Source organism: Ipomoea triloba, chromosome 4 (genome assembly GCF_003576645.1).
Source record: "Ipomoea triloba cultivar NCNSP0323 chromosome 4, ASM357664v1".
In the NCBI taxonomy this organism is placed as follows: Eukaryota; Viridiplantae; Streptophyta; class Magnoliopsida; order Solanales; family Convolvulaceae; genus Ipomoea; species Ipomoea triloba.
The window spans coordinates 33,050,449-33,063,477 of record NC_044919.1 but is presented as its reverse complement, the minus strand read 5'-3'; the positions used below and the strand labels follow the sequence as shown (position 1 = coordinate 33,063,477).

Sequence of the window (13,029 nt, the reverse complement as noted above, 5' to 3'; positions counted from 1 at the left end):
TTTTATATAACCGCCCTGCATCCAGTCTCCCTCTCTTCAAGCATATAGCTAAATTACTTGAATCTAACTCACACTCAAGATGGATAAGCTGTATAGGCCGTCGAGAGATGATATTTTTATACAATTCTGTAAGAGAGAGGCCGGCCTCTCAGCCCCCAGAAACTTCTCTCGCCGAGTCTCTGCTTCCGAGGTATACTTGTCTTTTATTTCTGTGTGTTATCGGGCACAGAACTATAGATTCTTCATTTGCGTTTGGAAACAGTTAGGATTTTGATGAATTGGGTAGGGTTTGCTCTAGAATCGCTATTCTTCTGGCTTGCGACTAGTTGATTAGGTGAAGGCATGGCTGATAAAGTGATAAGGAGATACGGCTTTCAAGATCTCATTATCGGTGTGCGTGATCATAGATTAGTATGAGGATCAATTTTTGGTGTAGCTACAGAGAAATTAGTGATAATTTCAGTAAAATCCATGTCTTCTGCATATTGCTGGTAGAAAATAACCCTAATATTTCTTGTCCTTTCATGTGATGAATATTGTGTTACTGTACAATCAGTTATGTTGGATTTGCTAATGGGAAAAGTTTGAAAAAATTTCTGTGGCTTCTAAACTTTGGGAAAACTATGTGCTGAATTCCTTACTGCTGAGATTCTACTGCTTATTGTAATGAAATTATATGTGTGTGTTTAGTGCACAAATTTTAGAAAAAGGAGTTCCAATTTCTATCTTTGGTGAGATGTTAGGGGCCTTACATTGCAGGGTAGAAAATCATATAAATCTGCTGGTAAAACTATATATGTTTCATGTTTGATGCAGCATCTGGTGAAGCGGCTTGATTTGTATGGGAAATTAAATGGTCATCTGGGATGTGTTAACACAATTGACTTCAACTCCACTGGCGACATTCTAGTGTCTGGTTCTGATGACAAACAAATAATTTTGTGGGAATGGGCAACAAAGACATCAAAAATGTCGTATGCATCAGGCCACTCGGATAACATATTCCAAGCCAAATTCATGCCATTGACCGATGATGGCAAAATCGTAACTTCATCTGCTGATGGCCAGGTGAAACTTTTGGCTCTTATATCATGCCTTTAAATGAAATTGTACTAAAATGATGAAGAGACAGGAAAATGTAGTTCAAGCTGCTATTGCAACTACACCTTTCACATGCCCCATTGCTCCTTTAGTCCATTTACCTAATTCTACTTCTATAAGTTTCGATCGAGCATCATGTCTAAAGTATAGTATGCCATCTCTATCTGAATGAATTTAAACCTTCTGGAGTTGTTTGCTATGTTGTCAATTATGTCTTTTTAAGATTGGTCAATAAAATAAAAAGATTCTATGATTTCCTGGGCCTTGTGTCCTTCTGTTATTGCAGGTCAGGCTTGGCCAAGTGCTGCAGAATGGTAGGGTAGACACAAAAAGGATAGGAAAGCATCAGGGTCGTGTACACAAGATTGCTGTGGAACCGGGGAGCCCCTACATATTTTACAGCTGTGGTGAAGATGGTTTTGTTCAACACGTAGGTCACTAGTTTGCTTCAATGCTGTTTTACTTGTGATCGTTCTCTATTTTAGAATAATCATATCATAGCTTGTGCATTCTGCAGTATGATCTGCGGAGCAATTCTGCTACAAATCTTTTCAGTTGCTCATCATTAAGGACAAACAGCAAGCAGTCTTCAAACAGCATAAGGTTAAATGCTATCGTTATTGACCCTAGAAATCCTAATTTTTTTGCTATAGGAGGTTCCGATGAATATGCACGCGTGTATGACATTAGAAAGTGCCAGCTGGATGCATCAAATAATTCAGATATGCCTATCAATACATTTTGCCCCCGTCATCTTAATGACAAACAAGATGTTCACATCACAGCATTGGCTTACTCTTGTACAAGTGAACTTCTGGTCTCGTACAATGATGAATTAGTATATTTGTTTCAGAAGAACATGGGCTTGGCTCCTGGTCCTTCGTCTGTGCCGAATGAAGATGCAGAGAAACTGGAAGATCCACAAGTTTATACAGGGCACAGAAACTCACGAACAGTCAAAGGAGTGAGTTTCTTTGGTCCAAATGACGAATATGTTTTAAGTGGATCTGATTGTGGTAATATATTTGTCTGGAAGAAGAAGGGCGCTAAACTTGTTCGTATGATGGTAGGCGATAGGCACATAGTGAATCAGCTCAAGCCCCACCCCTATATCCCTGTTTTTGCTACCTGTGGAATAGAAAAGAATATTAAGCTTTGGACTCCCTCATCAAAGGACATCAATCCTTTGCCTCGTAATGCCACAAAGGTTCGTGCTTTTGCGTTATTATTTAATCATTAATCATTTCATCTGTGAGAACAACATAATAAGAGTGCTTATTGTGTTATTTTGCGATTGTACATGTTCTACACTTTGCATTTGATCAGATAATGGAGGCAAATAAACAAGAAAGGGAGGACCATTCGCGGGTTGCACTCACCCCTGACGTGGTCATGCATGTTTTGCGCTTGCATCGGAGGCAAGCATTGGCTTACATTGAGAGAAGACGCGGTGGGGATGACATTGACAGTGATGAAGAAGATGAAAGGGAGGCTTACGTTTTAGGATTTTCAGATGTTGATTCCGAGGATGGAGGGGGAAATCCACGAGAATGCAACATTAGCTAGAGCTGTGTAATATATCCCGTAAGTCAAAGTTATCTAAGCTTCTATGAGTTTTGCTCTTAGTATGATGCATTTAGAATGTCTCTGAATCATTTCATGCGCGGTACACATGCATTTACAGAGACATCTATCTTACATCCTATGTACATTACCTCCCAGGAGCTTACAGTTGACAGTTATGTACTTATGTTATGACAAGTTTACAGTTAATTTGCTATGACAAGGTTTTCAATCTGTACATAATGGAGTTCACATTTTAGGTATGTTTCATCATTTACTTGGAATAATCATTTTGGTTTTCGTACTCATAAAATGAACCACACAAACATATAGTACTGCAGCAATTTTTGCTGTTCCTAGGACATAACACAACCAGAAAATATTCCGGTGAACTAGGGATGGCACCGGGTTGGGGAATATGTCGGGCATATTCTTTGTCCAGACCCTGTTCCCACACTTAGAAAGGCGTTTCTCATCTCGGGCCCTTAGGTTCGGAGACATTTGCCATCTCTATAGGGAAGATTGTATGTCTAAAGAATTGGATTCACCATGGCCAACTTCCTTTACATTTTGGTATTTGTAGAACCAAGAACATATTAGGAAGTAAGCGAAGTTGAGTACTCCAACCACAGTCACCAACCAGTAAACGTTTTCTAGCCTCCCGTGATTTATGTTATCCGGCAACCATCCGGTGACCCTTCTCAGAAGATCAATCAAGGCAGTGCTCAAATAAAAGGCAATTGCAATGATCACCCACGCCAGCGAGGTCGACACGTTCTTCAAGGACGCCGGAAATTCTTGGTAATACAGCTCCAGTTGCCCCGGAAAATGCATGGCTTCTCCGATTCCGACTAGGGCAAGTTGCGGCAGAAGCCACAGCACTGAAATGGGGGCTATGAGTGCATCTGATTTTGCTGCTACATTTCGCCTCTTGGACTCCACCATGGCGGAGACAACCATGGCCGCGATGTTGAAAACGTGGCCAATACCCACTCGTTGGAGCGGCGTGGGAGTTTTTCTGGCCAATCTCTTCCACGCCGGCGACAGTATCCGGTCAAAGAGGATGAGAGAGAGTGAGGTGGAGAGGAAAACAAAGACAAAGATTGAACCTGCAGGGATCTGGAAATGGCGGCCTAGGTGGCGGTCCACTGTTAAAGCTTGGAGGACTGACAAGCTTATGTTCATTGCAATTGGGGTAGCTAAGAATATGGCGGTTGACCATAGCGGGAAGATTCTTATAATGGTTTTGAAATCCTCTACTTCTCTTACACTGCATAATCTCCATGGCTTCTTGTTTGACCCATCTGCTGCTACATCTCCATTGCCTCTCATTGCTGCTCGATTCAAGCACCTTCACAACGCGCCAAAATATAATGAATTATTTAATTCAATTGTATTACATGCATCTAACTTTAGCTTATTTTGCCTATACACAAGTTGTATATACGCAACTCCAAACAGATTAGTTGAATAGTTTACTTTATAATTATAAAGTTTCAAATTCAAATCGTTGAAATGACACTTCAAATCTAATAATACAAAATGACAGTAGTTTGGTAGTAGCTCCCGGTAAGTCAAATTGATGCAAAGAGCATCTACAGCAGTAAGTTTTTTTTACAATTTTTTAGGAGAACATCTTATATAGAGGAAAGAAAAGAGTTTGGGTTCTCTTGCAAGAATGATTTTTTGTGGGAACTGTCAGGAGAGAGAAAAAGGAAAGGAAAGTGGGTGCCTCCACCCACCGCATCCCTTTCTGTTTTCCTTCCCTTTCTCTCTTAATTGACAACTCAAAAACCACAAAAAGGTCCACAAAAAGGTCAATACTATCGTGGATGCCCCAAGTTCTTCACTTTTGAAAAAAATGAAAATGAGAGTAATTTAGAAATAGTGCAATAATAGTTGGAATTAGTTACCCAAAGCTTGTTGATGGTGGAGGAGTGGTGAATTTAGCCAAAATGTCTTTCCCATAGTAAAAGTTATTCTCAGCCGGTGAGATTTGGAGCTTCCTTTTTCTAATCGCCGCAACCACAACCCGAGCAAGCACAGTACACGGGCTGCCCTCCGGTTTCGGACGGCGGTAGAACGGAGTCCCGACCAAGAAAGCCACTAAACCAACAACGTTGGCACCCGCGCATACGTAAAACCCACATTCCCAGCTAACATTGTCTTCCACATACACCACCACCGTGGAGGCTATCAACACGGCCACGTACATGGTGAAGAAAAACCAGTTGAAGAAAATGGTTTGGTTCTTGGGCTTGTCGGGAAACTGGTTGGCCCCCATTGTTGCAATCACAGCCCTCCCACCTTGTCCCGTGGTCGCCAAACATATGCCGGCATACAGCACTCCAAATTGTGCTCTTGTCGGCGCTTTGCAAACGCCGTTTACGCATGGCTGTGGCTTCAGAGATGGAATAGATGCTGTTACTGCTAACAGGATTATGCCCTGCAAACCCAGTAGCATACATATATAATTATCAGCTTAAATTTTTAGTTGAGATGAAGCTCATGCTCAATTTGGCATCAGGACTAAGGTCATGGGTTTGAATTTATGTGTCCCAATAAAAAAAGAGGTAATCCACCCACAGACCTGTAATAACTTATCAGCTTAAGCTTTTAGTTGAGATGAAACATATATTTTAATTTTGAGGATGTTGAGATGAGGAATTGATGAAGAGAAAAATATTGTTGTATACCAGCAGAGAGATTACAGAGGAAATCCAGACGACGGAGAAGCAATCTAAGAAAGAGTCGGCGATAATGGCTGCGAAGACTGGGACTAAATTAAAAGTTCCACTGACGACATTGGCAATCTGAGCGGCGTCAATGCTCTTCACGTTGAACTCCTTGATAAGATACACAATTAAGTTGCTCGACCACCCGGCGCCCGCCAGATTCATCCCTACCGTCATGGCTGTCACATCAAATCCACCACACAAATCATTAATATTTAATTACTACATGCATGCAAAAATTCATATCAAAAATATAATAAATGTTGTAGGGATAATCTAGTTAAATTGTTAACTTGATACTAGTAGTATCAAAGTAGGTCTAAGCCCGCAGCTGGCCCGCACTCAGCATGCGGTGAAGCGGATTAGAGCTAAAAAAAAATAACTTGGAAAGCAGCCCGCGGAGCATACGGGGGCTGCATGTCAGCCAATGGGCTAAACCCTATTTAATATTTATATATATTCACATGTACATAGTACACAAACAAGTTCGTGGGGCCTGTGTGGTGCAGGTTAGGGTTACATGAACCTAGCCCGCGAGCCTAACGGACTGTCCTGCAAAAGTCCGTCCGGGTCCACTGTGAGCGTGGTTGGTTTGCTTTGACAGTACTACTTGTATTACAACATTACAAGTTTGATTCTAGTATTCAACCTTTTGATTTCTGATCTAGGCTGGTTTATGATCTTTTTTTGACTATAATGAAAAGGCGCAATGCACACCATAATGCTGGCGTTATAATTTCCCTCTTTACTAATATATATATATATATATATATATATATATAAAATAAATGTAGCTACATGGATATAAATCCATACGTACATTCAGTGCACTATATATACATATATCTAACAATACAATGTGTTATGTGTGTGTATATGCATGGAAAATAATCAAATATGGAAACAGAGGGAGAAGGGAGTGACCGATTATGAAGGGGAAAGTAATCCAGCCACCTCGTCGCCGGCGGCCATTCGACGACGGTTGTTGTACCTGCGAAACTTCCATATATATTTCAGACGACACACCTACCCACTGAAGACGACTGAAACAAAACAAAAATTGCTATGAATTGAAAGAACTACTGATGATGATGTTACTTATATACAAGACAATTCAATGAGAATAAAAAAAAATGTAATTAAGAGAGGGTGCGGGCGTGTTTGAGACAGTTGAGTGAAGTGTTGCCAAAGACTTAATGGGCTGACAAAGTTGGTAATGATTGACAGATGCCCACCAACAATGGAGGGCGTTTGGTCATATATAGCCACTGAAATCATATTCTCCCAACCTGATTATTTTTTTTAATTAGAAATTTATATATTATATGTTTAATAATGTCTGACAAATTATATTTAATAAGAGCATAAGATGCATGCCACCTCTGAAAGCTTGCGAATTATACACCCATAACACATATAAATATAATACTCCGTACTACATAGTAATGTTCTTTGAGGAAAAGCAAAACTTGTTGTAGTTGTTGGGGTGTCGTCAAACATAAGTTTCCCAACAGTATCACCATGTCGGGGTATAGTAGGCCACTAGCCACAATTGGTGCTACTGTTATAGGGACTAAAAGTGACAAACGTTAAATAACAGTGATCTTAATGTGATAAAAATTAATGAGGTGGACTAAAATTGACAATACTCCTATAACAGTAGGACCAAAAATGGAATTCACTCTTATTTAAAATAAAATTTGGGACAAATCGAATCTGGTTCGCTGATAATTTTTTAGGTTTGAACTGATAAGATATTGATAAATTATTTATGATTTTTTCCCAGTTAAGGTCACAAGACGAGATTTTTATCAAAAAGAAAAATAATTTGTGGTGTGAATTTAACTTGATTAATATGTTATTTGAATTATATGAGATGATGTAGAAGAGACATCTAGTTGTGTATTTGTGTCCATGCACAGCAAATTGATAAGTTTATCAAATGACATCTTAGATTTTCTCCATGTGGTAATGTGGATTTTGCAATTATATTCTATGGTGCGTTAATGCATGCTAGCTCAGTAGCTCTTCATTGCTGGGAATCTGAAATGTGGCACGTTTATGTAAATGATACATTTTCTTTATGAATTAATGCATGCTACTATACACCCATTGAATGTCCTGTATATATGCGTGAAATAGACTGATCAGCTTTAATTTGAAATGATTACAAGTGAGAGTGTTCAACAATGCATTATTGCACTCCACACTACTCAGCTTCTGTATGTAGCATGCACTTGTGATCTTGCATTTAACTGAACATAAATAGGGAAATTTTTTTGTAATTATTATTATAAATTTAGTAAGTATATATACTTGGAGAGTTTAATAGTATATTCACAGATAATTAACCATGTATTTAATATTTGTAAAAATGCACTTAAGTGGAGTACAGTGTGTGTGTGTGTATATATATATTAATGTGTTCTAATTTTTAAATGATAATATATATAAACTTTAATAATTATTATATGGGAAAATAAAAGCACACATAAATACATTATTTAGGTAGCGACATAATATTATACAATTAAAACTCTAAACATGATCGTGACAAATTAAACATTAATGAACATCATTAATAACAAAATGTTGTATATAATATACAAACTATTTTTGTACATTTTTTTCAACATTACAACAAATTTGAGATGCCATGGCGGTAGAAATATGGACTAAGAGTTGAGTTCTCTAACCAGATCAAATCAAGAAGGTTAGTAGGCCGTTTCAATTGGGAGTCCAACTTTTTAACTTTGAGGTTACCAAGCTAACAAGTTGATCAGCTTGGTTAAGGTTGCCACATAATTTTATATTTACAATTATATAAGAAAGCATACGTATGTCTAAATTAAATTATTGTGTAAATTTTCTAATTTTTAGGACTAACCCGTTACTAACTTTCTAATTTAGAGCATCTCGATCAATCGAAGTTTTTCACACTTTTTGAGATGCCAACTAGAATAAATGGGTTGGGGAAAAGGGGGAGAAAAAGCAAAGAACAAAGAAAATAGGAAAAGCAATGCAAAATAAAATAAAATACTGCTTGGGTCCCACTAAAGCCGTCAAAATGGGGTTTTCTCGCTGGGTCTACCCACCATAGGTAGGGTCGGGTTCATCGAATGTTCAACCCTCCAAAAGGTGGGCTTTTTAGCCCGACCCACTAGGGTCACGGGTCCAGGCAGGGCGGGGCCAAGACACTCTGAATATGAAAAAAAATTGAACATAAAATTGTAGGGTACTCTCTTAGCTTTCCATAGCCACTTGAATCACCTTGACTGGACTTCATACGGAGATATGATCAACACACTATCAACCTGTTGTCCGCAAGACAAATTCCACAGTGCGTGTCCAAATGTTCTGATTTTCTGGTATCAATGCATCCAGAATCTTTCAAAGTGTTCAATATTAAAGTTGTAGAGGATTTCCTTATCTTTCCTTTGATACTTGAATCATTTTATTTAGACTCCGTATGAGGGAGATATGACCAAAATTCTCGAGCATGTCACTAAAAATAAAAATTGACGAGCTTCCATGCCGGGAGACTTTGGCATGGCAGGATTGGCCGATCACCTTCCAAGCCCGCAATAGACGGGCTCTGGCCTGTCCCACCCTTCGAGACCATTTTGACGTCTCTAACTTTCACAAAAAAAATAATTCATTATTTGTTTTATATTTTTTCATTTTCTTTCTCATCTCACATCTCTCTTCTATCTAAGCCAAAAATAAAAATAAACTCTCAACAAATCCCTCTTAATGATGCTCTTAGAAACCTTTGAAATTTTCTAATATATGCGTACTCATTGTAACTAGCTAGAGGCTAGAGCATAATCTAACTTTTAACAATTTGCAACTTTAATTTTACACCTATTACGGAGCATATTATATTTGGATTTTAAAAATGATAATAGAATGGATAAAGCAAAGCATGACACTTGAACCCATCACACACACATCATCTTCTTTTTTTTAAAAAAAAATGTATAAAGCAAAAACCCGAATGGGAATACACCTTAATTATATCAGTCTAGTCTAGTGGTGTAATTTGTCATCATTTTTGGGCGGCTTCCCACAATTTTGATACTTATAAGCGGAGGCACAAGCCAAAAAATAACCATAATTGAGTAATCCTAAGCCAAACAAAACCCAAAAAACATAATCCAACCTCCCTTTGTTGATGTCATTATTGGGCAACCACGCCGTCACGTGCCGAATAAGCTCAATTATGAGCGACGCCACGTAGAGCGCAATGGCGATCAGCACCGCGCTCAACGCGGTGGCCATGTTCTTCAGGTTCGCCGGAAATTCTTGGTAGTAAAACTGAGCCGTCACCGGATAATGGAACGCCTCTGCCACGCCCATGAATAACAGCGGCGGGATTAGCCACAGTACCGAGATGGGCCCCACCGCCGAGTTCGCGGCGTTTCGTCTCTTGTACTCAACCAACGCCGACGCCGCCATTCCCAGCACGGTGACCACGTGGCCGACGCCGATTTTTTGCAGCGGGGTTAGGGGTTTCCCGGCGGTTTTTTTCCACGCGGGATATAATAATCGGTCAACCAAGGCGATGGCGATTGTGCAGGAGAATAAAACGACGACGTTCATGGAACCGGGCGGGATTTGGAATTTTTTCCCTATGTGACGGTCCATGGTCATAGCCTGGACCACCGTGAAACTAAGTAACGCTCCGATTGGAACTAACAAGATAATCCCGGTCGTCCAAACCGGAATCATTTTAAGCAATGATTTCAAATCTTCCACTTGTTGAACCGTACAAATCCTCCATGGCTTTTCTACCAATCCGTTCGAATTAACGTCTCCGTCTGATTTCACGGCCGCGCGGTTCAAGAACTTGAACGCCGTGGAAGGAGGACCATGATATGGATGTTTTTCATCATCTCCGATGAAAAACCGATCGACATTAGTTTCTTCGGGGAGTTCGAGGTTTCGTTTATGAACGCTGGCGACAAGAACGCGGGCTAAGGTGGTGAAAGGGCTCCCCTTTGGGTTGGCAAAAGAGTAGAAGCGGGTGCCGGACAAGAAAGCGATGAGGCCAATGGAATTGGCGACGACGCAGATAATGAAGCCGCATTTGAAGCTGACGTTATCCTCGACGTAGACGAGAACTGTCTGGGCGATCACGTGCGCCATGTACGAGGTAATGAAGTACCAGTTGAAGAAAATGCCCTGGTGTTTCTGCTTGCGGAATTGGTTGGCTCCCATGGTGGAGATCGATGAGCGGATGCCGCCTAGCCCTACGGTTGCTAGGGTTAGGGCTGCGTATAGTGCTGCGAATTGGAGCTTTGTTGGGGTGCATGAGCTTGACTGGGTACCTTCAGGGCATTCTGGAGGTTTCAACGAACTTATTATGGTAGATGCGGTTAAAACCACTGTGCCCTGCATATATATATCTATATATCAATCCAAGTCTGAGATCATGACTTCATATATTAAAGTGTGCCCTGTTTGTTGGGCGAAGGGGAAGGGGTGACTCGGGAATAATTGAAACATGTGTTCCATACTTCCATCTCAATTAAAAACTTAATTTAATCTTATAGTTAGATTGCACGTGTGTATATATATATATATATATATATATATATATATATATATATATTATGCTCAAGAGGGGTGACTCGGGAATTGTTGGGTGGAGGCTTGAATCTAAGTCATGGATTGAATTCCAGCTAGCTTGTTGGGAGAATTGTTGGGTAAAGACAGGCTGTAAGCCTTTGACCCTATGGCTAGAGGATTGTTACATGTCAATAATAGTTAAAATTAGCCTTTTTGATTTGAACTAGCTTATTATCTCGTGTATCTGTGGGTTTTCCTTGACACCCAAAAGTATAGTAGGTAAACGTTAAGGGAAGGAGATAGAGTACATACCAGTAAAGAGGTAAAACCAAAGATCCAGATGACAGTAAAACAGCTCAAGAAAGAGTCAGCGATGATTGCAGCAAAGAGAGGAAACAGGTTGAAAAAGGCATGGATGAGAGTTGAGATTTGAACCGCATCGATTTTCTGGACGTGGTATGTGTTGATTAAGTACACCACCAGGTTGCTCATCCACCCTGCGCCTCCTAACATCAGGCCTCCTGTGGTTACTGCATGCACATTTCAATCATACCAATACCATTAATTCCATTAAATAATAAATAATGCATGCATGCATGCATCAAATAACAAATTATCATGACAGCCTCAGTCAAATTGATACGTTACATTATTGGCTTAGTAACCATAACATCTCACTACGGTGAGAACAACCTATTAGCCTTCAACAATTTAAGTTGATTTACCTTCTGTTCAACTGTGGGCAATCTAGGTACAGTAAGTAACTGTGTATTTCCTGGTCATCCAAAAAAACATCATACGTACCTAACATGAAGGGAAAGGTGATCCATCCGCCTTTGCGGTTTTCATGAGTGGGGGACAGGGCGACTTCCCTGTCGTCACACGACTCGGCTTTATCGCTCATCTTGAATCTTTAATGAATGATATTCAGGCAGGCAGGCAGGCAGACAGGAATTAATGGGGATTGGATAGGAATGGGATTGAAGGGTGAAGCCCTCCGATCTTCATGCCGTTGGAATGGTAAAGGGAATGGGAATGGGAAGGGTGATACCGCTTCCGATCCTATCCCGTCGTCGCTGCAATTGCTGCGCTGTCTGCTAATTCTCTTTTTTTTGTATGTACTTATAGGACACTGATATTAATAATTAATATGTGGATGGCTATTTTATTTTCCTTTTCTCAGACATGAAATGCAATCTTCTTCATGTTTTCTCTTTTGACGTTAGTTTCTCGTTACAAGTGGACCCTGCTGTATACACATTAATATTACTTTGACTTAACACGACGACAATAATAATAACAATATGTAATTCAGATTAAGATTAGTATGTAGATTATTAATTAGTAGTCAATTAGAAAAAAATAATAATTATAACAAATGAAATGTTGTGTAGTAAATATTTGTGTGTAGCTATTTGGGTAATGCCAAGAACCCAAGTGCATTGCATGTTAAGATCTGTGAAACTGGCCCATTGCTTGGTAACTGTTTATTGGTCCATTTAAATTGGTTTTGGTCCAAACATTAGGCATAAATTGATCAGAAAGTTAGGGTCACAATGAGAGTATGAGACACAATATTTATAGTGGTATGGTTCACTCTCCATGTGACAGTTATATCCACTTGAAGCCATTGTTCCATTTCACAAAAGAGTAAACTGAACTAGCCATTATATAAAAACAACCCCTACCAAAATTCAAAATTAATGTTTCATTTTTACATTTGGTAAGCTACCTAATATGAGACAATATCCTTTCTCATATAATAAACTGCATAATACTATACAGAGTATTATAGAATTAGGCTCTGCACTTAACATGAAATAAAAGTGTTGCTAATGTAATTGCAATGTCAACCTATCAACTTTAACTTTATATGAGTCACAATGTTTGAAGATATTGCGTTGCTGAGACTACCCTCAAATTCTTCATTGTCCAAGTTATAGCACTTTGCACAGGATTGAAAGTTAGGTAACAGTTAATTATACTTTTCAAATTTCAACTACGTGGGAATGTGGGATAGCCATAAAATTAATAGGGTATATTTTTCTAATAACAATAG

At 39.4% G+C, this 13,029-nt stretch overlaps 3 protein-coding genes across 5 annotated transcripts; 1 reads left to right on the top strand and 2 right to left on the bottom strand.

The window, feature by feature from the left end:
* The first annotated feature begins 16 nt into the window (after positions 1-16).
* Positions 17-4,165, top strand: LOC116016403 (DDB1- and CUL4-associated factor 8-like). Of its 2 annotated transcripts, XM_031256650.1 has the most exons (6): positions 17-190; positions 817-1,068; positions 1,388-1,531; positions 1,619-2,308; positions 2,428-2,685; positions 3,248-4,165. In XM_031256650.1, the coding sequence occupies exons 1-5, from the start codon at positions 80-82 to the stop codon at positions 2,665-2,667; spliced, it is 1,437 nt and encodes a 478-aa protein (XP_031112510.1). In that variant the 5' UTR covers positions 17-79; the 3' UTR covers positions 2,668-2,685; positions 3,248-4,165. The 2 variants fall into 2 exon arrangements, with proteins under 2 accessions (XP_031112510.1, XP_031112509.1); XM_031256649.1 differs by lacking the exon at positions 3,248-4,165 and having other exon boundaries at positions 18-190; positions 2,428-2,902.
* Positions 2,938-6,448, bottom strand: LOC116016402 (protein NRT1/ PTR FAMILY 2.7-like). The gene is made up of 4 exons (XM_031256648.1): positions 6,324-6,448; positions 5,361-5,578; positions 4,578-5,110; positions 2,938-4,015 (listed from the first exon to the last, which is right to left on the bottom strand). Exons 1-4 carry the CDS (start codon positions 6,403-6,405, stop codon positions 3,175-3,177), a joined length of 1,674 nt encoding a protein of 557 aa, XP_031112508.1. The 5' UTR covers positions 6,406-6,448; the 3' UTR covers positions 2,938-3,174.
* Positions 6,449-9,356: 2,908 nt separating this feature from the next.
* LOC116017373 (protein NRT1/ PTR FAMILY 2.6-like) lies at positions 9,357-12,212 on the bottom strand. 2 transcript variants are annotated; one of them, XM_031257952.1, is made up of 3 exons: positions 11,775-12,212; positions 11,283-11,500; positions 9,357-10,793 (listed from the first exon to the last, which is right to left on the bottom strand). In XM_031257952.1, the coding sequence occupies exons 1-3, from the start codon at positions 11,872-11,874 to the stop codon at positions 9,429-9,431; spliced, it is 1,683 nt and encodes a 560-aa protein (XP_031113812.1). In that variant the 5' UTR covers positions 11,875-12,212; the 3' UTR covers positions 9,357-9,428. The 2 variants fall into 2 exon arrangements, with proteins under 2 accessions (XP_031113812.1, XP_031113813.1); XM_031257953.1 differs by having other exon boundaries at positions 11,696-11,796.
* Between the last annotated feature and the right edge of the window lie 817 nt (positions 12,213-13,029).

Excerpts from the sequence above, each read along its gene's own strand:
- LOC116017373 (XM_031257952.1), bottom strand. The coding sequence starts at position 11,874 with ATGAGCGATAAAGCCGAGTCGTGTGACGACAGGGAAGTCGCCCTGTCC. Across the intron at positions 11,501-11,774 it reads CACCTTTCCCTTCATGTTAG|TAACCACAGGAGGCCTGATG; the intron begins GTACGTATGATG and ends ATGTGCATGCAG. Across the intron at positions 10,794-11,282 it reads TTGGTTTTACCTCTTTACTG|GGCACAGTGGTTTTAACCGC; the intron begins GTATGTACTCTA and ends ATATATATGCAG.
- LOC116016403 (XM_031256650.1), top strand. The coding sequence starts at position 80 with ATGGATAAGCTGTATAGGCCGTCGAGAGATGATATTTTTATACAATTC. Across the intron at positions 1,069-1,387 it reads CTTCATCTGCTGATGGCCAG|GTCAGGCTTGGCCAAGTGCT; the intron begins GTGAAACTTTTG and ends CTGTTATTGCAG. Across the intron at positions 1,532-1,618 it reads AAGATGGTTTTGTTCAACAC|TATGATCTGCGGAGCAATTC; the intron begins GTAGGTCACTAG and ends TGCATTCTGCAG.
- LOC116016402 (XM_031256648.1), bottom strand. The coding sequence starts at position 6,405 with ATGGAAGTTTCGCAGGTACAACAACCGTCGTCGAATGGCCGCCGGCGA. Across the intron at positions 5,111-5,360 it reads CCTCTGTAATCTCTCTGCTG|GGCATAATCCTGTTAGCAGT; the intron begins GTATACAACAAT and ends CTGGGTTTGCAG. Across the intron at positions 4,016-4,577 it reads CCACCATCAACAAGCTTTGG|GTGCTTGAATCGAGCAGCAA; the intron begins GTAACTAATTCC and ends CGCGTTGTGAAG.